The 26989-nt window shown below is 31.4% G+C and overlaps 1 protein-coding gene across 1 annotated transcript; it reads left to right on the plus strand.

The window, feature by feature from the left end:
• The first annotated feature begins 485 nt into the window (after positions 1-485).
• On the plus strand, positions 486-26086 carry LOC103483018 (probable inactive purple acid phosphatase 27). Its single transcript, XM_051089563.1, has 13 exons — positions 486-883; positions 975-1062; positions 10701-10970; positions 21655-21766; positions 22195-22309; positions 22392-22530; positions 22610-22797; positions 23203-23389; positions 23480-23547; positions 23906-24008; positions 24487-24669; positions 24918-25004; positions 26021-26086. Exons 1-13 carry the CDS (start codon positions 552-554, stop codon positions 26084-26086), a joined length of 1938 nt encoding a protein of 645 aa, XP_050945520.1. The 5' UTR covers positions 486-551.
• The last annotated feature ends 903 nt before the right edge of the window (positions 26087-26989 follow it).

The following is a 26989-nucleotide window of genomic DNA, read 5'->3' on the forward strand; positions in this document are numbered from 1 at the left end:
CTCCTTTGGTACTACCAAAAAGATGAAAGTTTGTGCACTCTTTATTGTTTTTTTTTTTTTAAATACATTATTGTCTTTTAAGAAATATTTTCCATGAATTGTATTTTCTTTATTTTATTATTTGTGAAATTTAAGGCTATTGAACATTTTAACCGATTTGTGACCTTAAATTGCGTAATAATGTCTTCGGAAAGAAAAATAATCATAAAAAAAGAGGGAGAGAAATTAAAGGATTAAGATAATAGTTAATTTTCATAATTTAGAAGAAAAATTATATGCATGTGTGGCCGATTTATCACGTGTTGATTGAGGCGTTTTTTGTATTTTTTATTGTGCGCCTATGAACTCTTCTCGTTTTAAAAATTGTTCTATGTGGATTATTTGTTATTATTTTTTTTTAAAAAAAAAAAAAACCCCTTGTTTTCAGATCGATAGTTTCCAATTATCTCGTTTATCTTCCCCTCCCTCACAAATAAAATCATTTCCAACCATCAAAAAGAACATTAAAGGCCACACGTTTTTCCCTTCACCTCTTTACTCATTTCTTTCCCATGGATCTCTTACTCAATTTTAATTCCATTTCCACACTTTTCTTTCTTCTCTCCCTTCTACAATTCTCTCTTTTATCTTCGTCGTCAACGTTACATCCCTTGGCAGCCCATTCCGCAAACTTGCATCGTAATTACACTGCAATATCGGATTTTCGATTGCTGAACAGAAGAAAGCTGATCAATTGTCCACCTAAAAACTTTTTTGTTAAAATCGATGTCATCTCCAAATCCACGAGCCTTTTAAACGAAGAGTTCGTCAACGTTACTGTTAGTGGAATTCCGAATCCATCAAAAGACCATTGGATTGCTATGGTCACACCTTCAAATGCCAAGTATGTACATTTATTTTCAAAACTAAACACTTGAAAAATTAAACCAAACTCAACACTGTATATAATATTTAATGTTTGGTTGATTTATCAGCGTTGATGGTTGTTCACTGAATGGATTTTTGTATGGTCAAACGGGTGATTTCAGCGAACTTCCTCTACTTTGCCATTATCCTGTCAAGGTAATAATTTCATAATTTTTGTTCTCAATTACTAATGTATTCTAATCAATGTCATATATTATCAATTGTTTTGGTGCTAATAATTTAACAATAAATTCAAATAATGAAACTCAAGAGAGGGACTAAAACTCCAAATATTGTAAGATAATTTGAGAACAAATTAAAATTTTTTATATCTATTTTTTTCATGCTACAAATATATGACTCATAGACCTTACAAAAGTCTGTCTGGTTATGAAATAAATCTTCATAAACTCCATTCTAATTTAATTAATTTTTATGCAGCCCTAATATTAATGGCCATCTTTTAAATACTGTCATAATAAATATTAAAACAAATGAAAATTTAGGGTTCATTTTGTAACATTCTAGTTCTAAAGAAAATAATAATAATAATAATAATAATAATAATAATAATAATAATAATAATAATAATAATAATAATAATAATAATAATAATAATAATTAAGTTGGATATACGTTCAACTATTAGTCTTTTTGGTTATAGGTATATTTTGAATTATATAATATTAGAAAAAGGGACATAAAAATGTTCAAATTTGAAAAACGTGGAGGTAATAATGTTAGAATGGATTACGAAAATGACAAGGAAACCAAGTCAGCAAAGAGTATGCCACGCTGGAAGTGATTCATCAAGCCACTATGTATCCTTAATTACCTTCTACAAACTCACACCAATGGTTAATTGTTTGTTATGAAGAATATTTATCCTGTCTATCAAATGAGGGCACCTGTCTAATGTATATTCTTTAATTCATTTTTTATTATTTCTATCTCAAAATTAAGGGATTTTGGTTGTATAAATTGACCATTAGTCATTATCAATACACTCTAAAAAACACAAAGAAAATTTTCCAAAAATATGAAAAGTTCTAAAACCCAACCCTATTTTGGTAACAGAGCCTACCTATGGCCAACGCCTCCTCCAATGCTGCAGTCCTTGGCTTCCCTACAACTGGGTTTTCAAATCCTCCTTTAAATCAAGTTCTCAACCAACTAACCACGACCAAACTCGAATATCTCAACAATTACCTATTGTAGAAAACTCTTGCTCTTCCAATCCTCAATGGGTTATAAACTAGAAGGTCATCTTACTGGCGAAACTCCCTATCCTCTAAGAAGTTCGTTTCGACGCCAAGTAGTATAAGTGCTTCAGTGACTAACATTGAAGAAGTTGAAGGAGCCACACAAAGAGCATCGTCAAGTGCGCCTGCAACAATGATAGCAAATCCTTTTTGTTCGAGAATAATGGTTCACTACTGATATGTTGTTGCTTGGTGGGTTATACAACTCCATGAAACCTAAAGTTGCTATTCAATTAATGGGATTCATCAATGCTAAAGTTCTGTGGGAAGCAACACAAAATCTCTTAGGTTTTCCGTTAAGACCTGAAGAAGATTAATCCTTCGGCAAACCTTTTAGACAACCATAAAAGGAAACTCTAAAATGGAGGATTACCTATGCTTTATTATGAAAACTAATGCTGACAATCTTGGTCAAGCCGGTAGCCCTATACCTCCTTGTGCCCTTGTTTTGAAAGTTCAACTAGGGTTAGATCAACCCGATGATTGCTATCATTCAAGAAAAACCATATATATTTTAGTTAGACATGTAATCCAAGCACCTCATATTTGAAAAAAAGTTGGTGCATCAGAACGTACACTCAGCTAGTTACTAGTAATATAATTTAGAATGTCACTATCAATATGGCACAAAGTTGAAATTCAAGTGAACTCAGATCCTACAGTGGTCTATAGTTCCATGGGAATAATAGAAATAGTTTCAATGGACATCTAGGAGGATCAAATAATAGCAGAGGGCGCGGTCAAGGTCGTAACAACAAACCAACGTGTCAAGTATGTGGTAAGTATGGTCATTCTGCTCTCATATGTTATAATAGATTTAACAAAGATTTTTCTAGTCCCTTATCTCAAGATCAAGGAGGATAAAACTCTAGCATGCCAGGAAATTCAAACCTAGTTGCTCTTGTTACTCAAAATAAGAATTGGTACATTGACAACGAAGCAAAGAATAGCTGAATACTCAAATCTAACTAATCCAACTAAATATTCAAGTATAGAAAAAGTCACTATTGAAAATGGAAGCCCTTTGTGTTGGTAATTCATGTTTAGAGCTGATGAAAAAATAATCTAGCACTTACAAATATTTTAATATCACAAAAAACTTAGTGTATCAAAGCTTACACAAGATAATCATGTATACCTTGAGTTTCATGGTTGTTATTATCTTATTAAGGACAAGGCTATAGGGTGGATCCAGAAACTCTTAAAGATGGATTCTATCACCTGGAAAATGTTAGGTGTGAAGGGAGCAGCTAAGTTAGATTATGGTAGCAATACAAAGTCATAGTAACTACACAAAAATAAGACACGTCAACCTTGGTTTTAATAGGAGCAATCAATCTTGCTAACATCAATGTTGTAGCGTCAAAGGTTGTTCGGCACAAAAGATTAGGAACACTCATCTTCAAAAAATTTGAACTCCATTGTAAAGCATTGTAATATGCCTGTTAATAATAGTGATGAAATATACTTTTGTCTCTTGTCAGTTGGGTAAGGCTCATAATCTTCCTTTCTTTATATCTAAATCTCATGCCGCTGCATCTTTTGAACTTATTCACTTTGATTTATGAGGCCCAACACCAGTGTGTTCAATAGATGGTTTTCAGTATTATATTCTATTTGTGGATTATTACAGCAAATATTCCTGGATATATCCTCTTAAATAGAAAAGTGCAACAGTTGAAGCTTTCAAACACTTTGTAATGTATGTCAGCAATCATTTTAACCAAAAGAAGTAAAGCATTTCAATCTGATAATGGTGATGAATATAAAAAGATACATAAGTTATGCTCAAATATGGGAGTCAGCAGTTAAATTTTCCTGTCCATTACCTCAGCTCAAAATAGGCGTGTTATTTTTATAAATGGAATGCCCACACCCATACTTAAAGGTAAGTCCCCGATTGAATTATTGTCTTCTCACAAACTAAACTTCCCTGATTTAAAGGTGTTTGGATGTGCGTATTTTCCCTATCTACAGCCTTATCAGTCAAATAAATTTCAATTCCACTCCAAGTAGTGCATGTACCTTAGCTTAAGCCCATTACATAAAGGCTTCAACTGTTTATCAAAATCAGGCAAAATCTACATTTCTTGGTATGTCAAATTTAATGAGGCTAAGTTTCCATTTCCTAATTATTTTCCACCGGCCTAACCCAACTCCTTCTCCAATATGTATGTCTTCTCCGTCTCTTGAAATACCTACAGTTGTCCCCTGGCATGCCTCCTCATCCTCGGCCCAACCTAGCTCGTTCTCTTACCCACTAGAGTCTCCTACTTAACCTCTTATCCTAACAAATCCAAACAGCCCACCAAGTCAGCCCATACCGACACACGCCATCACTTCAGAAACCCTTTCTCCAACTTTATCTCCTTCCTCCCACGGTACATCATCATCCAAAATTGTCTCTCTCGCTTGGTACAAATCCTTCCCTCTCTTCACTTGTATCCTCGCCAATCTCGTCAACTCCGATGTTATCACACCCCATTCTAAGTTTTCCCCTCTAACCTAGATCGTGGTATGAATCTACTCCTAAAAGAATTTTTTTTAAACGTAAGATTGATAAAATGCTTTCCAAAAATTCTAAAACAAAAAATCGACAGAATCTCCCTTGAAAAATAGATTAACCACACCTGAAAAATCGAAGAAAACACACTTCTATGCTTTTCAAACTTAAATAACATCGGGTGTGTCTCACCACATACTCATCCAGACAATTTCCAGAATCTCATTTAGAATTTATATTCAACTATGAACTAGTTACAAAAGAATTACAATCTAATAAAAGACCTCTCAAACTCAAATTCTCATCGTGACTCTCGCTTCTTCTAATCACCCAATAATACAATACTACACATAATTATATACATACAACAAGAATGAGAAACTACACACAATGATAAGGAAAGCACAACCAATGCTTGGTCCTTGACGGCTATCTAGAGGGGAGAAAACATTGAAAATGTGAGCTAAAACTCAGTGAATGACAAGTTTTAAAAGGTAAAAGTTCATTTAATATATCTTCAAACTGTTTAAATATAACATCAATAACGAAATAATAATTACAACGTTAAAATCGTATATTACCATAAATCACATGTAAGGCCAAAAAAATTGTACCCAATCAATCATGGCAAGGCGGCTAAATATACAGCCAAAGATAGCTCGCACATGACCAAGGAATCATGCAGCCAAAACTAGTTCATGTGTATTTAGTACCCGCCACGATAGCAACCCTCATCCAATCCGATCATGATAGCATACTAAATACACAGCCAGAAATAGCTTACACGTGATCCATATCCACAAGGGAACACGCGACCAAACGGAGCTCATGCTACTTAGCACCTACCACGGTAACAACATACCGCTCCTATGTGCACATAGGGCCACCCACCATGGATTAAGCTAGGCCCGAAGCCATATCACAATCCTCCATCCACATCCTCACCTAGCTCAGGTTCCCGGATCTTCGGTCACGACCTCTTTCAGCCCCGAAATCCCCTGACAACCATAGGTAACACTACAGAAACACATTCTTGTAGCCTTAAGGGTAATCACCAACATTCATAAAAATCACATATTTCGAGTTTAAAAACCAAACATGGTTAGAAACACATTTTCAAATTATTTTCGATCTTTTGCCATCAATACATACTTTAAGAAATCCTTCAAGTCTAGTTATAAATCAATAAATGTTTAGAAACTAGTTGCCATCTAAAACTTGCTTAGTAAGTTTGGGTTCAACCACAGTTTCGAAATACAAGAGTTCATGTCATATGCATTCTTAAAATCGTGATGAATAAACACACCATTTAAGTATAAATGAAAACAAGAACTTGAAACCCGCTTTTTATAAAACCCAAGTCATAAACATTCTCAAAATTACGATACATAGATACATTGTTTAAACATAAAAGAAAGCATAGTCATGACAACTTTAGGTTATGGTCATTTCCAAACTATATCATAAAATAATATGTATATGTACAAAGAAAGTTTGAAAATGAGCCACTCATGATCAATAACTCGATCCCCCAAGATTATGCGTTTTTCCCCTTCAATTTGGTCCAAATTGTGTCAAACGCCTAATTTTAAGCTTTCAAATGGCTGGACAGCAGCTCAAACACTTCTAAAACTCGAATTCTAAATGGTGGATCTGAAAGAAGAATGGACACCAACGGCTGAATGAAAGGCATCAGAGAAGCAGCTAATGGCTGCTGTGAACGAGGACATGGCTGGGTTGTTCATCGGCATGCGAGTCGTCGTCAGAAAAAATCGAGTGGAGCATCACGATTGATGAACAGAGGCGTATCGCAAACGCCAAATGGCGTGGAGGAGACGAGCAGCGCGGACATGCTGTTGTAGACGCGTTGCGTCGTTTCCAGAATGAGTCGCGTCGACGTGCAAGGAAGGAAGAAGGGTGGTCGGCTGGGAAATAAATTTGGACGGAGGAGGGACGGTCGATTTCTCTAGAAGCGTGAGGAAAGAGAAGAAGAGAGAAAGAAATAAAATAAAATAAAATATCTTCCCTCCCTTTTTTTCTTTTAAAACTTTAATAATAATAAAAAGATCTTTAGAAAGACCATTATACCCCTCGTTCCAAATTAAACTTGTCTTTTTGTCCTTACTTTCCTTCTTTCAACATTCAAATTTCCAAGTCTTATTCCAAACCAAATTTGTTTCAATTTTCTTATTAAAACAATTCAGTCTTAAAGAATTGGCAATTAGATTTAAGCTTATTTTTCACAACTTCGAAAATATTAATATAAATGAAAGGAGACAGTGAGGGGAGCTTACAGACGCAACCCTTGCTCCAATTTTTCCCTTTCATCCCATGGTCACTCGTGCCAAGTCCAGCATCTTCAAACCCCAAGCTTTTTTGTTCATTCCTTTACCACTGATTGGGCTCTTACTGAACCAATCTGAGTCCAAAATGCTCTTACTACACCCTAGTGGAAACAAATTAAATGGGTTTTTCGCCTCAAATAAAATTCAGATGGCTCGATTCAGCACCATAAAGCTCGCCTGATTGCTAAGTGATTCATCAAGCCACCAAGGATTCTTAATCATCTTTCAGAAACTCACAGATGGTTAATTGTTTGTTATGAGGAAATTTTATCTTGCCTATCATATGTGGACACATGTCTCTTCATAAAATTTAATGTATATTTTTAATTCATTTTTTTATTATTTCTATCCCAAAATTAAGGATTTTTTGCCGTATAAGTTTACCATTGGTCATTACCGATACACATTGAAATATATTGAGAAAATTTTCCAAAACTCTCGAAAGTTCTAAAACCCTATTTGATAATAATTAACTAAACATCGATGATACATACGAAGTAAACTTTAGAGAAAAATTTAGGTTATTGGATCTCAACTAGTATTTCTATGAAAAAAATTTGAGTACTAATATCGAGCTTTTTACGTCCATATCTATATCACTAGTATCAAGTATGCAATCATACCGGTACTAATACATTTCAATATAATCAAAACTTTGTAGTTAAACGTATTTAGGTAAGAGTGATACCAAGTTGAGTGAACACTTGAAAAGTCATCGTGTTGCACCCTTTAAGAAAAATAAATGACCATTAATATCGAAATATATATATCAGTTGAAATTTGAATTGGATAAATCTTATCTTTTAAAATCATACATTTTTTGAAATTTGACGATTAGTTTCTCTTTCATATATATAAAAATTGAAAGAAGTAAATAAAATTTGATAAAATCAAAAGAGTTGTTTCATTTTTTTTTTTCCTTAAGTTGTTATAGCATATTATTTAATCACCATATTTAAATTAATTAAAAATATAAGAAAGTTCGCTTTAATATTCTTATCGTCACTAAGTTTTAATAAAGAGGTGCATATAGTCCCTAAATTTTTAAATTTGACCATTTTGGTCATCACTTTTGAAGAATCTTTTACTATATTAAAAGTGATTCAAGGGAGAATCATTTTTTTCACAATTTTATCCCTTACCAAATTCTAAATTTACAATATTAATATTATCCTATGTATTAACCTTACTTACTATGTTGAAACTGGCTTAAGGAAAAATCATTTTTAGATAATTCTATCTCTTACCAAATTTTAAATTTACAATATTACTCTACGTACGTATTAATGTATGTCAATCTAAAGTTATTGTTTTTAATTTATAAAAAAAAGTCACATATTGTCATTTTGTTGTATTATTATCAATCTTAAGTTATTGTCATTTGATTTACCTTTTTAAATAATGTAAGAAAGCTACTAACTTCTTATGTTTGTTTGTAATAAATAATCATTTTAGTTTATCATTTCAATATTTGTTCCATTATAATATAATAATAAACAAATATAAATTTAGAAAATTTTCATAAATATAAAAAACTACTAAAATATTTACGATTCGTCTAACAATGCACATAAAGTTAGCCATTTTTTAAATATTTCAGGTTTACCCTTTCATCTTTCTCTCCTCTCTGCGATTTTTTATTTTCTTTCTTCCTTTACTCTTTTTTTTTCTGCGATTTTTTTCTATTTTTTGATTTTTCTTTCTTTTTTTACATCATTTAAATTTGGGTAACCAAATCTAAGTCTTTCTATCGTCTCTTTCCTTTTTCTCTCTTTTTTTTATTTTTTTGCTGTGTGCATCCATCTTTCTTCTTTTCCTCTCTTTTTTTACGTCATTTAGATTTGGGTAACCAAATCTAAAATATCGTGTATAAAGAATCTTGAAAAAAAATCGTTTAGCCAAATCTAAACGACCAAATCTTACAATTGTGTAAACAAATCTAAACGATCGTGTAACTTAATTAATTAAAAAAATAAATCAATTAGATTTGGTTATCCAAATTTAAACTATCGTTTACCAAACAATAGCCAAATCTAAACGATCGTGCACAAAATATATTACGTGCATTACCAAATATATTATGCCCGTTGTTGACGGTGCATTTTTGTTATTTTTCATGATGAGCATGTGGGCTTTATCCGTTTTTAGAATTGTTCTAGTGTAAATATTTTGTCGTTTTGTTATATTTTTTTGAAAACCCCCTATAAATTTTATAATAAATAGAGAAGGGAGAAAGTCATTTTTTGGAACACTTTCATAAATATAACAAAACACCAAACTATTTACGACCCATGTAACAAAGTTCATGAAGTTAGCCATTTTTTTAAATATTCCAAATTTGTCCTTCCGTCTTTCTTCTCTTCCTCACTGCGATTTCTTTCATCATCTTCCTCCTCGCTACAATTTCTTTCATCCCCTTTCTTATTTTACTCTTTTTTTTTCTGTTGCAATTTTTTTCAATCGTCTTTCTTCTTTTTAGATTCTTTTTCTACGTCATTTAATATTTCCGTTGTCTTTCTTCTTTTTCTCTTCTTTTTAATTTCTACTGCAATTTCTTTCCATCGTTTTTCTTCTTTTCTTCTTCTTTTTTACGTCGTTTAAATTTGAGTAACCAAATCTAAACGACCGTGTACAAAAAATAGTAAAATCTAAAATATCGTGTATAAATAATCTTAAAAAAAATCATTTAGATTGGAATAGCCAAATGTAAACGATCGTGTAAAAAAAATAAATCATCGTGTAGACAAATCTAAACAATCATGTACCCAAAGAATTAAAAAAATCGTTTAGCCAAATCTAAATGATGGTGTAAATAAATCTGAACGATTGTGTAAAAAAAATAAACAATTATGTAGCAAAAGAATTATAAAAAAAAAAAAAAAAAAAAAAAAAAAAAAAAAAGTCGTTTAGCCAAATCTAAACGATCATGTACCAAATTTTGAAAAAAAAAATCATTTTGATTTGGGTCCAAATCTAAACGATAGTGTAATCAAATTTAAATGTAACCAAATTAAACGATCGTGTAACAAAATTAAACGATAGAACTAAAAAAATAAATTGTAGTCATATTTAAACGATCCCAAACAATAGCCAAATCTAAAAGATTGTGTAGCAAATATATTAAACGCGCGTTGTTGACGGCGTGGTTAATGGGACATTTTTTTGTATTTTACACGATGGGTCTCTAGGTTTTTTTTATTTTTGGAATTGTTCTCTCCAGTGTAAACACCTTGCCGCTTTGTTATATTTGTTAAAGACCCCTTATTTTTTAAGCTCCTCACATTTATTACTTAAATTTATATTTATACAACAATTTACCTAATATACAAAAATTCAAATTAGCCCATACACAGTGACTTAGCTTAATCAAAAAGTACAATGACATTACAGAAAAGAAAAGTATTATATAAAATTCAAAGGTTGGTAAAGAGGTACTCATTTTAGCTTTATTATATATTTTTAGTATTGATATTTTTTAAATTTACTACTGCATACTATTTGTTCATTTTATCAAAAATATATATTAATAACAAAGATTTCACGGGCAAGTTTAAAAGGTGACTATCAGACAAGGATACTCTTTTCGGTTGTGCAAACCAATGTCTTTTTTTTCTATCATTTTTATTCACTGCATTACCAATCTTCTTCTGATTCTCCTGATGCAAGTTTTTATTAAATTGGCAGGCAGCATATTTACGTAGTGATCCAGATTATTTGCCATGCAATAACAAAGGGTGTGTAATACCTCCTGTAGATGGAAAATGTGAACAAGTAACATGTAGTGCCACGTTGTCATTCCACATCATCAACTTCCGAACTGACGTGGAATTTTTCCTTTTTGATGGTGGCTTTGTCACCCCTTGTCTTCTCTACAAGTCCAAAACTCTCTCCTTCCAAAATCCAAATGCCCCATTGTACGGACTTATATCTTCTATTGATTCCACTGCTACATCTGTGAGTATTATACTCCGCATCTCTAATTTTCACAAATACATTATCTGCATTTCCAATATTATTACTTATCTTCCTATGTCTCTAAAAGTTACTTTTTAGGTAGGATGATTGGTACTATATGCAATAGGCAAAGGAATGTGTTATGTTTTTGACAAAAATATTACATTTACTTTCTTTTTAATTTAAAAAGAAAAATATCTTCCAAGTTTTTAGGGCTTTCTTTCCTCTTTTGATTGTAGGACAATTTTTAGACATTTTTATGAAGATTGTTTGAATTAAGAGATTCAAAGAAGACTTAGTTAATTGAATAGGTTTAGGGGAGCCTGACCACCTTCAAAAGATTCGACTTACAATCAGGGGGAGCTTGATTTCTTTCTTTCCTTCTTTCTTTCTTTCTTTCTTTTTGAAAATGAAAATATCTTTTAAATACAACTTGGGGGTAGGGTGATTTGAACTCGGAACCACTTGTCCTAAAAAATATACAAATGTCAGTCAAGCTAAGCTTATGTTGGTAGCTTGATTATTTTTAGTAAATAGGGAAATACTAAAAAGAGTACCAATCTGGGGGAGTGTTTTCTAGATTAATGAACGTGTTCATTAATTACTACTCGTTTGAATCTTAATAAAAATCTCTTTATCAAAGCTATAGAAGCTTCCAGAAGTAGGTGATTTTTCACCGAACTGAGTTATTAAAGTTATTGAAGAAGGTCGTGACATCGAATCATTGAAATTAAATGAGTTATTTGATCTTTTACACACCTTTGAGATATCTATTTCATACAGAGCAGACAAGAAAGGGAGAGAAGTTGCATTTCAATCAATAAATGATGAAGAATCTTCTAAGAAAGATAAATCTTCTCATGAAAGTTTAACTTATTCCATGGCAATGCTTAGAAAACAATTTTCAAAAGTTGTTAAAAAATTTAACAAATGACCAAACAATTATGGAAATAACAGCAAAGATCAAAACAACTTTTCTAACAGAAGAAGAGACACTAATAAATCTACAAGTAAAACGGATAGATCATTTACATGCAGAGAATGTGAAGGATTTGGACATTATCAAGTAGAGTGTCCAAACTTTTTGAAGAAACAAAAAAAGAAGACTTACTGCAACTCTATCAGATGATGAATTAGATTCCAACAGTAGTGAAGAAGATAATAATTGAGCTTTCATTAGTAGTATACTAACTAATAATGAACCAGAAAAAAAAAATCTTGAAGACTCATTTGTTATCAGTTCAGATAATAACATGACGTGCAATCAACTTCATCAACAATGGCAAGAAGATTTATTAGTTCTTAAATAACAGAATGACAAAATACAAGAATTATTAGAAGATAAACATCGTTTATTAACATTAATTACTAGTTTAAAGCAAGATCTAAATATGACAGCATTACCAAATCTGTAAAAATCCTCAATTCAGGAATTGAAAATCTTAATCAACTTCTTGAGTCTGAGAAAAGTTCTACCAGTAAGGAAGGTATTGGTTATAATAACCAAAAAGATGCTTTGAATAAGAATCAGAAAACTGTCTTTGTTCAAACTGAAACTAGAAACATAACTAAAATTTTTTAGGCTCACTCTATCAATAACAGTAAGAAACAGAAGAAAACAAAAAAAGGGTTTGTCATTACTGTGGGAAGTATGGACATATTAGACCCTTCTGCTATAAACTTCTTAAAAAGAATTTCTACCATTCCTTTTGAACTAAGAAAAATCCTAAAAATTCCAATCCAATTATTTACAAACCTAAACAACCAAAAATGGAAGGGAGAATTTAACCCACTTCCAATAAATGCAATGTAGCCTTTACCACCATACACACATCAATTACAGACGACTGGTACTTCGACAAGGGATGCTCTAGACATATGATTGGAAATTGAGCTTTCTTCTCTAAATTAAAAGAATACACATCTGGACATGTGACCTTTGGTGATGGAGCCTGAGATAAAATACTTGCAAAATAAAATATTCTTAAACAAAATCTTACAAATTTACATGAGGTTAGATAAGTTGAAGGTCTTGCAACTAACTTAATCGGTATAAGTCAACTTTGTGATCAAGGTTATATAGTGAATTCTTGCAAAGAAGAATGTACAATTCTTGATAAAAACAATACCATTTGTATGAAAGCAGTTTGATAGAGAGATAATTGCTATAACTCGATTTCAAATTTTGAAAAAACTATTTGTAACTTATCAAAAGAAACACAGATTTAACATAAAAATTTGGGACATGTTAGTCTCAGATCAATTGAAAAATATTAAAAGAAGATCCTATTCTACAGATATACCTTTATTGCAAATCAACTCATATTCTTTTTGTGGTGAATGCCAAATTGGTAAACAAATTAAAGATTTACTAAAAAGGTCGGGCAATGCTATATTAACAGAGGTCTAGAACTACTTCACATGGATCTAATGGGTCGAATGCAGTCTGAAAGTCTTGGAGGCAAAAATATGTTTTTGTTAGTGTTGGATTAAGTTTTTAAGAGAAAAATCAGATAATGAAAAAGTCTCACAGAGACGTCAAGATGATGATGAAATTCTCTATAATGACCTAAATCAGAAAAATATAGATGTTTCTCTAGTTGTTCCTAAAGACAATAACATTAGTGAAAACATTAATAACTCTCAACCTTCTAACAGTATTATTAGTAATCTAAATATTGGAATAACAACTAAAAAGAAAGACAGAGTTGATTATGCCAAATTAGTTGACAACATTTGCTATACATCACCTGTTGAACCCACTTTCATGAATAAAGCTCTCAAAGATGAATTCTGGATTAATATCATGCAAGAAAAACTTGTACAATTCAAGAGAAATTATCTAGGTCATCAGAATCCAGCATCTTTTGCAGCACTTCCAGCACCAACTTCATCTTGCACAGACATATGAGAGCTTTCGGAGACATGTGCCTGAAATTTTTTTGACGGAAGACGATAGGGTCTTCGCGGCGGAGTACTTTTAAACCGACGGCCTCTCATTCTCACACCATGCATGGCTGACTTTGAAACTGGAGCTTCATGAACTTCTTCAGATGATTTAGCTGCATAATTTCCCTTACGGGTATTCACCATCGTTGACTCAACCCAAGATACAAAATAATGTATGAGAAAAGAAAAAAAATCTGAAATAGAATAGAGAGATGAAGAATTCTGAAGATGAAACGATCAGTTTAAATATCCCGTAATCCCTCTCTATTAATTAATTTTCCCTTATCAAGGAAATCTTTTCAGATGTCGTAAAGATAGTTATTTATTCCTAATACGCTGACACAACCCATCATTTCTGATCGTGTTAAAGTGCTTCGTCTTTTTAGCTGATTAAGAAGTTAAATTTTACAGACTCCTAATCCAGCACGTAAGTGCTCAAATGTGCTCGCATCAAGAGGCTTAGTAAAAATATCTACTAATTATAAATTCGAGCGAACATGTTCCAATGTAATAATCTTATCTTCAATAAGCTCTCTAATAAAATGATGCCTTATATCAATATGCTTGGTTCGACTATGCTGAACTGGATTCTTTGATATATCAATAGCACTCATATTATCACAGTATAGAGTCATAATATCTTGCGTGATCCCATACTCATGCAGCATATTTTTCATCCATATTAAATGAGTACATGCACTCCCTGCTGCAATATATTCAGCCTTTGCTATAGAAAGGGATACACAATTTTGTTTCTTACTAAGCCATGAGATAAGATTGTTTCCAAGAAAGAAACATCCTTCAGATGTGCTTTTTCTATCATTAAAAGAGTCGACCCAATTTGCATCGCAATATCCAACCAAAATAGAATTCGTATTATAGGAATATATATCCCAAAATCACTTGTTCCGTGAACATACTTAATTATCCTTTTGACTGCTGCTAAGTGTGAAGTTCGAGGATCAGACTGAAATCGAGCATATATTCCAACAACATAGGCAATGTCAGGTCTGCTGGCTATTAAGTATAAGAGACTCCCGATCATGCTCTTATAAAGCTTGTGATCTACTGTTGTGTCATTAGTATCTTTGGTAATTTTAACATGTGTCGCTGCTAGAGTCCTTTTGTGTCAAGATTGTTCCAACCCAAATTTTTTAACTATGTTCTTAGCATACTTCTCTTGAGATATAAATATACTCTCACTTCTCTGTTTGATTTGTAGTCCCAGAAAACAAGATAATTCTCCCATCATGCTCATCTCAAATTCTGATTTCATGATATCAATGAAGATATCAACAAGTTATCATCGACAAAGATTTGTGTCATAATTAGATCATTGTCAATTTTGTTAATAAATAACGTCTTGTCAACTCCACCTCTGGAATATCCTTTACAACCCAGGTAAACTGTTAAATGTTCATACCAGGCTCTAGAAGCTTGCTTTAGCCCATATAAAGCTTTACTGAGCTTATACACATGTTGAGGAAATTCATAATCAATAAACCCTAAAGGTTGCATAATATAGACTTCTTTATTCAAGTAACCATTCAGGAAGGCACTCTTGACATCCATTTGATATAATTTAAACTTGCGGAAACAAGATATACCGAGCAAGAGATGGATAGCTTAAAGTCTGGCAACATGAGCAAATGTTTCATCGAAATCAACTCCTTCGACCTGAGCATAACCCTGAGCCACCAGAAGTGTCTTGTTCCTAGTTACATACCCTGCTTCATTAGTCTGTTTTTTTTTTTTTTTTTTTTGAAAATCCACTTAGTTTCTATAATATTTTCTCCTTCAGGTTTAGGAACCAAGGTCCATACAGTGTTGCGTCTAAATTGGAGTAGCTCTTCTTCTTAAGAGCAGCATCAACAGATGTGGGTTGAATAGTAGAAGTGTAACATATATCAATGATCATTTTCAAATAATCTACTTTATCCTTCTTTCTAGTGGTAATTCCAACTGAAGGATCACCGATAATCAAGCTTGATGGATGATTCTTCCTAACATGCGATGATGGAATACGATCAGTTTCTTCAACTGTTATTTCCTTAGGTGTTGATTTAGAGCTTATGTCAAAACTATTTGCCTAAGTATCAGCTTTAGGTGCATCAGCAAAAGTAGTATTAGGAACTATAGTCCCTGTAGGTGCTTCATCATCCTCATCAATAGTTCATTTGTTAGTATATTCAGAATCATTTACCACAACATTAATTGTTTCCATAACCGTTCCAATTTTATTATTGAAAACTCAGTAAGCTCTGTCATTTTGAGAATATCCAAGAAAGAATCCCTATTCTGATTTAGCATCCCACTTTCGATGATATTCTCTATCAGTAAGAATGTAACAAGTACTTCTGAAAACATGAAAATACTTAACATTAGGCTTTCTTCCCTTCCATAGTTCATATAGAGTAACAGTAGTTCCAGATTGAGTGGTAATTCTGTTGTGAATGTGACAAACTATGTCAACAGTGGCAAATCTTTGGCATGTATCATGACTCGAGCCATCTCTTGTAAAGTTCTATTTTTCTTTCAACTACTCCATTCTGCTGAGGAGTTATAAGAGCAGAATATTCATGATGTATTCCTTCTAATTCACAAAAGTTATTGAGATCTTCATTTTCAAATTCCCTACCATGACCACTTTTGATTCTGACAATCTTCTCCCCTTTTTCTCATTGCAAACTTAAACATAGGCTGATGCAAACTTTAGTAGTATCAAATTTACCTTTCAAAAAACGAACCCATGTAAATCGGGAAAAGTCATCCATAGCAACAAACACATACTTCTTTCCTCCAAGACTTTCAGTTTGCATTGGACCCATAAGATCCATATGTAGAAGTTCAAGAACTCTATTTGTGGAACATTCCTTTAGACTTTTTTTAGGTGCTTTAGATTGCTTTCCAATTAGACAATCTCCATAGAAGAATGTGCTTTTGACGTCAATATTTAGAATACCAATAACAGTCTCAGTTTTTATAGCTCTATCTATGCTCCTTAAGTTTATGTGTCCTAACTTTACGTGCCACAACCAGGTTTGATCTTCTTTAGTTGAATGACAAACATTTGAATTATTAGAAATTCAATGGTAGCAATTATCCGCCTGTCGACAGCCATTCATAAGAACTCGATTATCTTTACCAATTACTACACAACTGTCTTTGGTAAAATTCACATTGTGACCTTGATCACATAGCTGACTTACACTAATCAGATTGGCTTAATTCATCCACATATCTAACATCATTTAGACATGGTAGATTATTTTTAGCAATGTTTCCTTTTATTATGATTCTATTTCTTACACCATCTCCAAATGTAACGTGACCCGAAGTACATTCCTTCAATTTAGAGAAGAAGGATCTGTTTCCAGTCGTGTCTAGAACATCCACTGTCAAAATACCAAGCATCAGTCGTGGCTTGAACAGCTGTGAAAACAATATTACATTGTCCAGACTGTTTAACTCTCTAGACCATACGACTTCTTTTTCTTCTACTATGATTTGCAGAATTAGATTTATGCTTATGACTGTCATACTTTACCTTCCACTGATACAATTTATCTCTTTATAGCCTATATCAGAATGATCTAATATGGCCTTTCTGACCACAGTAATGAAAAACCCATCTAGTAGTTTTAGCTGAAGGGCTAACAACTTTCATTGTAATGACTGTATCTTACTTGTCTTTTACTGAATAAGGAACAAACTTTATTTCAATTTTAGGATTAATATTTCTAACTGAAGCATCAAAATCAAGATTATATTTGCTTGAATTAATTTGTCCTCAATTTAATATTAAATCTAAATTTTCAATCCCTGAATTTAGCATCTTTACCGATTTTATTGTCTGATCATATTCATTCTGAACTTCTTTCAATTTTAGCTTTAGAGATGATATGACAGACATTAATCGTTCATTTTCTTTTATAAGGTCTTGAATTCTTTCTTTTTGTATTGCTCTGGCTTCAAAATCTTCCTTCCACAGTACCTTGAGCTCCTAATCGTCAATTCTTTATCATAATTTTCTTTAGAATATTCACTTTCATCTTCAAAATCGATTTCTATAATAAGTACTGTGAATGCATTCATACCATTATCTTCTTCACTAATTATCACTGTCCTCATCTGACAAAGTAGCATGAAAATTTTTCTTTTGTCTTTTTAAAAATGTGGGACATTCAGCCTGATAATGGCCAACTCCCCCACATTCTCTACATCTGAAAACTCTTTCTTCACCATCCTTTTTCTTTCCATAATCATTGTCCCTCCTATATGAAACTTCATTATACCTTCTTGTATTGTTCTTACCATCTTTTCTTTGATAGTTAGTCGAATTTTGAGCATTCGATCCTGTAGTATTCAAATTTTTGAATTTTTTGACCACCTTAGAGAACTGTTTCGTCAGAATAGCTATTGATTCATTCATATTTGCTTAATTATCAGACTTATTTACTTTTGTCTCTTCTTCATATACAGACTTAAAAGTGATCCCCTTGCCTTTCTTGTTCTCTCTGTGAGATATGGTAATCTCGAATGTAAGCAGAGACCCAAATAATTTATCTAGTTTTAATTTGGTTATATCGTGTGCTTCCTCTATGGCAGTGACCTTCATGTCAAATTTTTCTAGTAACGATCGTAGTACCTTGCGCACTATCTCAGATTCAGGAATTTTTTCCCCAAGCAATAGTGATTCATTAGCAATTTCCAGAACTCTCTCATTGTAATCTGAAACAGATTCATCTTCAGACATTTTTAAGAATTCAAATTTTGAAGTCATCAACTGCAGTCTGGATATCTTGACTTTTGTAGTACCTTCATAAGCAACTTCCAATATTCTCCATGCTTCTTTAGTTGTAGAACAAGAGTTTATAAGTTTGAACACATTTAGATCGACACCATTAAAAATTGCATTTAAAGCTCTAGCATTCCGAACTGATGCTTGTTCTTCAGCATCAGTCCAGTTAACTTCTAATTTTGGAACAAATGCACCATCCACGGTAATCATTGGAGGTTCATATCCAGCCACAAGAGCTCTCCATGCTCTCTCATCTAATGTTTTAATGAAAACTATCATGTGAGGCTTTCAGTATGAGTAATTTTTACCATCCAGCACAGGAGGTCGTGATGTTGAAGGTCATTCTCTGATTTTCTTCATGATTTTGCAACCAGCTCTAGTACCAATTGAAAAACAGTGTGAGATAATCAATTAAACTTTTAGTTAATTCAAAAGTAAATAATTGTTGTAATAGCTAAAGTGATAGCAGAAGTGAATAACACAAGAAACTTTGGTAACCCAGTTCAGCCAATATTGCCTACGTATGGGGGAGCTGCACACAGCCCTAATGAGTAATATTATTATGATTCACACTTAGTCAATATACATCGATACAGCATATGAACTTTGTTCAACTATATGACTATTTAACATGCTTATTAGCTTCAGACTTCAGGCTCCCCCTGAATGCATGAGTAATCCATCTCAATGATATCTAACTTTAGGCTCCCCTGAATGCATGAGTGAATCTCTTCGACAATATCTTCGACAATATCTTCATACTCTTCTGAAGATTACTGTGATCACTCGAATCACTGCTTCATCCTTTTCATTACTCATCATAAGATTCAACTTACATTAACATACTGATCCTATAGACATCAGATCGCACTACCTTTTCATACCTATAGCTTCTGCAATCAATCTCACTGTCAATCTTCCGCCGAGAATCCTCTTACGTTTTTTCCACAGATCACCCATTTATTTTCAACACACATATTTCTATATATATGACCTATATATATAATTCTTTTTTCTCAAAGATATTTTGCAAGATTCCTAAAATAGAGGAGAATCTTTTTATCTTTTAATTATCTTATCTTTAAAAAGATAATTTCATATTTTCTTTTAGACAAAATCTTCAACACATGATCAAGCCCATTTTTAAAGAACTTTTTATTAAAAAGCAAGAAAAGAAAAAAAAAAAAGCACAAGATCAATTATGAAAGCAAAACTATACAAAGAATATCATAGAATTGAAGTAAATACACCCAATTTTTCTAAGAGTTACCATAGTTCACCATGGAGATTGAAGAATCAAAAGAGATTTGTTGGAGAAAGGTAGACATTCTTGAAGCAAATTGAGATAATTTTATTGAGAATAGGATTTACACAAATTTAAGAAAAATATTGCTTACAAACTAAAAAATGATTGAGATATGCAATTCATGAAGTGAAATAGGGGCTAAATAAGGCTTAATGGCAGTTATTAGGGTTGAGGCGCGTGGGGACACGCGCTTTAATTTGGGTCAATATGTTCAAAAGCGTCTCGGTCCTTGACTGAATGCTGCCCGAGTGTCGTGACGCTCGCATGTCAATTCCTCTACCTTCTAGCGCCGATGTGTGATGCTTGACTTCCATAAAATTATGAAATTTTCCTTGAAGCTTGTTTCAATTCGTTCTTGCTTGTTTTAGCTCAATTTTAAGTGATCTTCGTTGCATTGAGCTTGTTATGATGTTTTTTATTGTTTCCTACAAAAAGGTGATCTGTTTAGTGAATATATGAAGTGAAGAGGGGAGAGTTAGGCTATAAAAATCATGTCAAATTTAGTACTAACAATTTCATAAAAAAAAAAAAAAAAGGAATACTTGAAGGATCTATCATGGATGGAATATAAAATTTTACTACATTTTGTAAATATTTTCAACACTTTTGTCATTTACAATAATTTTTCTATGTTAATTAATAATTAATTTTTTATGTGAGTTGTGAGAATTGATGCACAAAAATGGATGATCTCGAGATGCATGTATTACCCTTCCATTTTTATATTTATAGATAAAGTTTATCTTTCATCAATTTATCGGTCTTAATTTATTAAATTTTGATAATATTTTTTAAAACGGGAATTAAATTAATTGTTACGAACTACCAAATATACACTAACTTTTCTTGTTGTGCATGAAGTGAGGGATTTAAACTGCGAATCTTTTGGTCAATTGGCCTTCAATCAACATTTTAAGGACCATGAACCTCTTGGTCTTCGATATAAATTGATGTAAACCGAGCTAAACTCTTTTTGGTATATAAAAGACAAATTGTTAATTACTTATTATTAAACTTCAAAAATTAATATATCAAAGTGAGTTGACCTGAGTTTTAGTGGGTGATTGATATGATTTTTTTTTATCCTTGAGGGGAAGTCCTGGCCTTATCCTTTTAATTGTTGTAATAAAAATAAAATAAAATTGTTATAAAATTTGAGAGTCCAACAACTCAACAGTAAAAATTGAAATGATCAAATTGTTTCTTTTATGAAAGTTTAAGAACAAAAACTGTTACGTTTTTTAAGTATTTATTTTTTTCTATTTGTATCTCATTTTCTTTTCTTTGATACAGTCCTTTATGGTTTAGAAATTTTCAATTTAGTCCATTATATTTTAACGGTTTCCAATTATATGAAATTTTTTGTTGAATTACTTTATGGGCTTTATATTTACATAGAGCAAAAACAAAATGCTTATTTCTAAAATGAATAGCTCTATTATCAGTGATCAGAATATGTCCTATGTTAATGTACTTAAAAAGAACACATGTGCTATAAATAATTCTATTGGCATAATCTTTTATCTTAATCTTAGAGAGGTACGAGATTCAAATCTCATGCCTTGAATTGATCTAATCCCTCAAATTGTTGTAATATGTTATAAAAATATCTTTTATAATCTATGTAGATGAGATTGAGTTGGGTTAGTGGAGATGAAGAGCCTCAACAAGTTCAATATGGTGAAGATGGAAGAATACAAACTTCTCAAGTTTCTACTTTCTCACAAAATGACATGTGCAGTAGTGAGTTCTCATTTTCCATTAATTCCTAATTTCGACTCTTTTTTTTTTTTTCAATTTTTCTTTTAAGAAAATATTTTTATTTCAACAATTTGCAGAACAAGAAGATTAATTAATTCTCTAACCTTATAGTGTGTATAACTTCTATGTCACTTGAATCATATATTACCATGAAAGGGTGTATAAATTTTATGCCAATTAAACTAGATATTGTCATCATTAGTTACAATCTTTTGTGGCATGGCCCATGGTGACGAAAGAAAAGTTCTTGATTTGCCCCTATACCAATTAGAAGATTATAATGTTCAATAAAAATAGTGTTAAATTACAATCAACGCATGTTGATACTTGTGAATCAAAATTTCGATATATTATTGTGAACATCGACATATATTAGTTGATAATATATATGGGTGTGTATGATATAGATTCACTTCTTCCGAGTCCAGCAAAGGATTTTGGATGGCATGATCCTGGCTTCATTCATTCAGCAATAATGACTCAACTTAAGCCTTCTACCACCTATTCCTACAAATATGGAAGGTATTATTCCTGCTTTAAACCCTAAACCCAATTCAAAATGGAAGAAAAATAAAAGAGGTTGTGTGTGTGTGTGTGTGTGTAGTGAGAAAGTTGGTTGGAGTGAGGAAACAACATTTAGAACACCGCCGGCGGCCGGAGATGAAAATGATTTTAGTTTTATTGCATTTGGTGATATGGGAAAGGCTCCTCTTGATTCTTCTTCAGTTGAGCATTACATTCAGGTACTATCTCCATATACTATTGAAATTAGCATTGATGGATTAGGGTTGAATGGTAATATATTTCTGGGGTAATGAACAGCCAGGGTCGATCACAGTGGTGGAAGCAATGAAAGAGGAAGTAGAAAGAGGAGAAATAGATGGAGTGTTTCATATTGGAGATATAAGTTATGCAACTGGTTTCTTAGTCGAATGGGATTTCTTTCTTCATCTTATTAATCCCATTGCTTCTCGCCTTCCTTACATGACTGCCATTGGTAACCATGAGAGGTATTTAAATATAACCCCTCTTTCTTTCTTTCTTTCTTTCTTTTTTTTTTTTTTTTGAATCAACAATTATTTGTAATTTTAAACTCTCCTTTCATAAGTATTCCCCTATTAGTTTTCAGAAATTATTCAAATTTATAGACAAACATTCAATGTTTCCACTCAAAACTTCTTTTCGTCTTTTAATTAGTTAAATCAAGGTACTCTTATAAGTATTTAAACTTTAAAATATTATATGTTAGTTAACGTTCAATTTTGAAAATAAGTCATCGTTATTTTGAAAAAGATTTAAAGTGTTTACTAATCAACCACTCAAAATAGTTTTTAGAACATTTTGAAATAGTATTTTAAACAATTTTTTCTCAATTAATCAATCTAAACATGGTATCTTTCAATTTGAGCGTGTAGAGACTATGTTGAATCGGGGTCGGTATACATATTGCCAGATTCAGGAGGAGAATGTGGAGTTCCTTATGAAACATATCATCAAATGCCAACTTCTGGTAAAGATCAACCTTGGTATTCCATTGAAATGGCTTCTATTCACTTCACTATCATCTCAACTGAGCATGACTTTACTATCAATTCACCACAAGTAATCATTTCTACTCCAACTCTCTTTTATTTCATATTCATTCAATTCAATTTGATTTTATTAAATATATATTGTTTTCCCTATTAACAGTATGAATGGATGAAAAATGACATGGCATCTGTTGACAGGTCAAGAACACCATGGCTCATTTTTGCTGGGTAATTAAGTTCAATTTATTACAATTCAATCTTTTAAACTAAAGGTGTGGCAATATGATGATACATTTCATTAAATTTCGGGTACACATTATTATGAAAAATATTACGTAAAATTTCTAGGACTTATGAAGCACTGAATTCATGCTATTTTAGTTTGAGTGAAAAATATTTAACACTATAACAAATAGTATAACATTGTGACAAATAGAGATTTAAAAATGTTATATTAGAATGAACTGAATTATAATTTGTGTATATTACCATTCTCTTTTAATTAAAAATATAAGATATATATATATAACAATGGATGATGAATTAAGATTTAAATTAGTTGCAAACTTTTGAAATTGAAATGTAGGCATAGACCCATGTACACTTCCATACAAGGTTCATTGGTCATTCCTCCTAGTGTTGACCCGAGCTTTGTTGCAGCTGTTGAGCCACTTCTCCTACAAAATAAGGTTCACCATCCTCTCTTCTAACCCTAAATCCTTTCTTTTTAAAAATACCTTTTTAGTCCCTAAATTTTTGTTCAATTTATTATATTTTATTATCTTAATATAATTTTGTTCAGTTTAGTTTTCACTTGGTCTATTCAATTCAATAATAAGAAATTAATATATCAAGAATCTCAAAGTGATGGAACAACAAGTACATAACCGTCGTTAATTAGCATATATATGCTCCTTTTATATTTATAGTTACATAGCATTATTTCAAATACTCATACTCGACTTTGTAATATATAATACAAAGAAAGAAAGTATATGATGACTAACTGAACCAACCTATACTTTAATTATTATATACTCATGATGAGATGTTGAGTATTATTTTGATGATTAATTAAGTTTAAATATATAATTACATATTGATGAAGTAATGAATGTATATTAATGGGATGATGAAATTAATTAACTATATATATTGTGAATGCAGGTGGATTTGGTGTTGTTTGGACATGTTCATAACTACGAAAGAACGTGTTCTATTTTTAACAACATGTGCAAAGGAATGCCATTCAAAGACATAAATGGGATTGATACTTACGATCATAATAATTATACTGCTCCACTTCATGCAGTCATTGGCATGGCAGGATTTACCCTCGACCAATTCTCCGTCCTTGTACTTCTTTTTTTCCTCTCTCAATTCTCCCACTTTCCATTTATCTATCTATCTATCTATATATATATATATATAATGAAGTTTTAGTTAAGTTAATTTATTTATAATTATAGACTAATTTTAATTTTCTATTTAGATAGATTTATTATAGGATAGAAAATAGAAATTAACTATATTTATAAATATTTTCAATATAATTTGTGGGAATAATGATTATTGTAATTTTGGTTGATGTAATACAGGAGAAAATAGAAAGTTGGAGCTTGTCTAGGGTTTCCAAGTTTGGTTATCTAAGAGGACACGCCACAAAGGAGAAGTTAAGTTTTGAAGTAAGTATACTATATTTGAGAATTTCTAAAATGTTACTTTTGCCCTTTTAAATTTTTATAACCTCTTAAGTTGTATTTGATTGTGTGAGTCTTTCCAAACTCAACCTTTTTAATTTCTACCCATTTAAAGTTACATTTTATTGGGTTTTTTTTTTTTTTTGTTTTTTTTTTAATCACGGGAAAATTTTACTTTTTTTTATTAAAAATACTTTTCTAATTTTTAATAATTAAAAATATTTTTTAAATATTTTTTAAATATTTTTTAAATATTTTTTAAATGATAAAACTTCTAAAAAATACTTAGCATAATATTACAATTTAATTTGATAGACCAAGATAGGCTTCCATATATATATCCATCATGATACAGATATACAAAGATAACAGTTTATTTTGATCTATGATGGTTTATTATTAATAGGTTATGATATTTTGCTATATATTTTATAAATATTTTTGTTCTTTTTGGTGTATTGGAAAATAATCCAAGAAAAGTAACGTTTTAAAATTTAAAAAAAAAATTGTCACTTTAGCATTCTCTTAGTAATAACGAGAAAAGTATGGATGTGACTAAAAATAGAACCAAACATATAAGATAAAGAACAAACATATAGACGGATATTTGGCATTAAATAAATGTATAGGAAGGGACTCATTTTGCTCAATAAAACGAAATTGAGATCGATAAAATTGGAAGGAAAAAAAAATCCAAGATATTCTTAAATATAACAAAATGAACCAACTTATTTATATATACAATACAATTTTACTTTCTATATATGATAGTCTCAAATAAACATCTACCACTTTAATTTATCGTAGTTATTAGAGATAGAAAGTAAAATATTGCTATACCTATAAATGTATTCAACAGTTTTGTCATTTAAAACAATTTTTCAAATTAAAACATCATCGCAAAATAGCTTTTTTAGGAAAAAAAAAAAAAAAAAAACTTTGTGGTGTGTGGAATTTGATCCCATTATAGTTTACGTTTGAAATCTTGTTCTTACATGCAGATGGTGAATGCTATGACAAGAGAAGTAGAGGACAGTTTCAACATAATAAAAGCTCAAATTCCTTAGCCAAAACATGACTTACAAACCCAAAGAAAAGGTAAATATATATAGGTAGTTGAGAGGTTTTTTTTTTTTTTTTTTTTATTTTCAATTTTTTCAACATAAATTCGGGAGAGCCACACTCCCATAGGCAACTTCATTTCTATTAAATCAATAATCTCTGTTTGAACTCGTACAAAATACAAGTGAGATTTATTTTTACCATTTATTAATCTATATATGATTTGTGAGAAACTATGGTTTGTTTTGGGACGAGTTTAAACTAGTCAAACATTGATGGTTCCCCCGCGAACCCTGACTGTACTTTGTAAACGAATGACTTGTGTGCATGTAATTTAATAAAATAGTATAACAAAAAATCCATTTGGATGAGAAAGTATAGGCATTTAACCGTTCTAATTATGCTCAAGTTGATAATGTCATATTTCTCTTGAACAGTCATCTATCTAGCTGTCAACCACGGCTAGTTTCATTCAACCTTAATAATTGATATTTTAAGATCTTTTACCATTTCGTATAAAATAACCCTTGTAAAGTTAGGGGATTTCATCCATTCATAACTATGAAAATGTATAGGTTAAATAAAATCATTAAAAAGATACCTCAAATTCTTCCGTTATTTCAAAAAGATAACCAATGTTAAAAATCTTTCATTAACGTTTCAAGCTACCAATAGAGTTAAAATTCTTTACAATTCCAAATACAAATTGAGATTTGGAACATCGCAACAGTAACCTACAACATAAATTTTAGATCTCTATCTACATTTGAAATTCCAAAAAAGTAGTTTTAAAACATTTATAAAAGTCAAAAGGTAATAAAATTTCGCAACTTTAGGAAGAAAAGTGGTACCTTTACAGGTATTTTTTATAATTTAGCCGAGAACCGAGCTAGCTGTCGGTAATCAAT

This window comes from Cucumis melo, chromosome 9, assembly GCF_025177605.1.
Source record: "Cucumis melo cultivar AY chromosome 9, USDA_Cmelo_AY_1.0, whole genome shotgun sequence".
Taxonomy (NCBI): Eukaryota; Viridiplantae; Streptophyta; class Magnoliopsida; order Cucurbitales; family Cucurbitaceae; genus Cucumis; species Cucumis melo.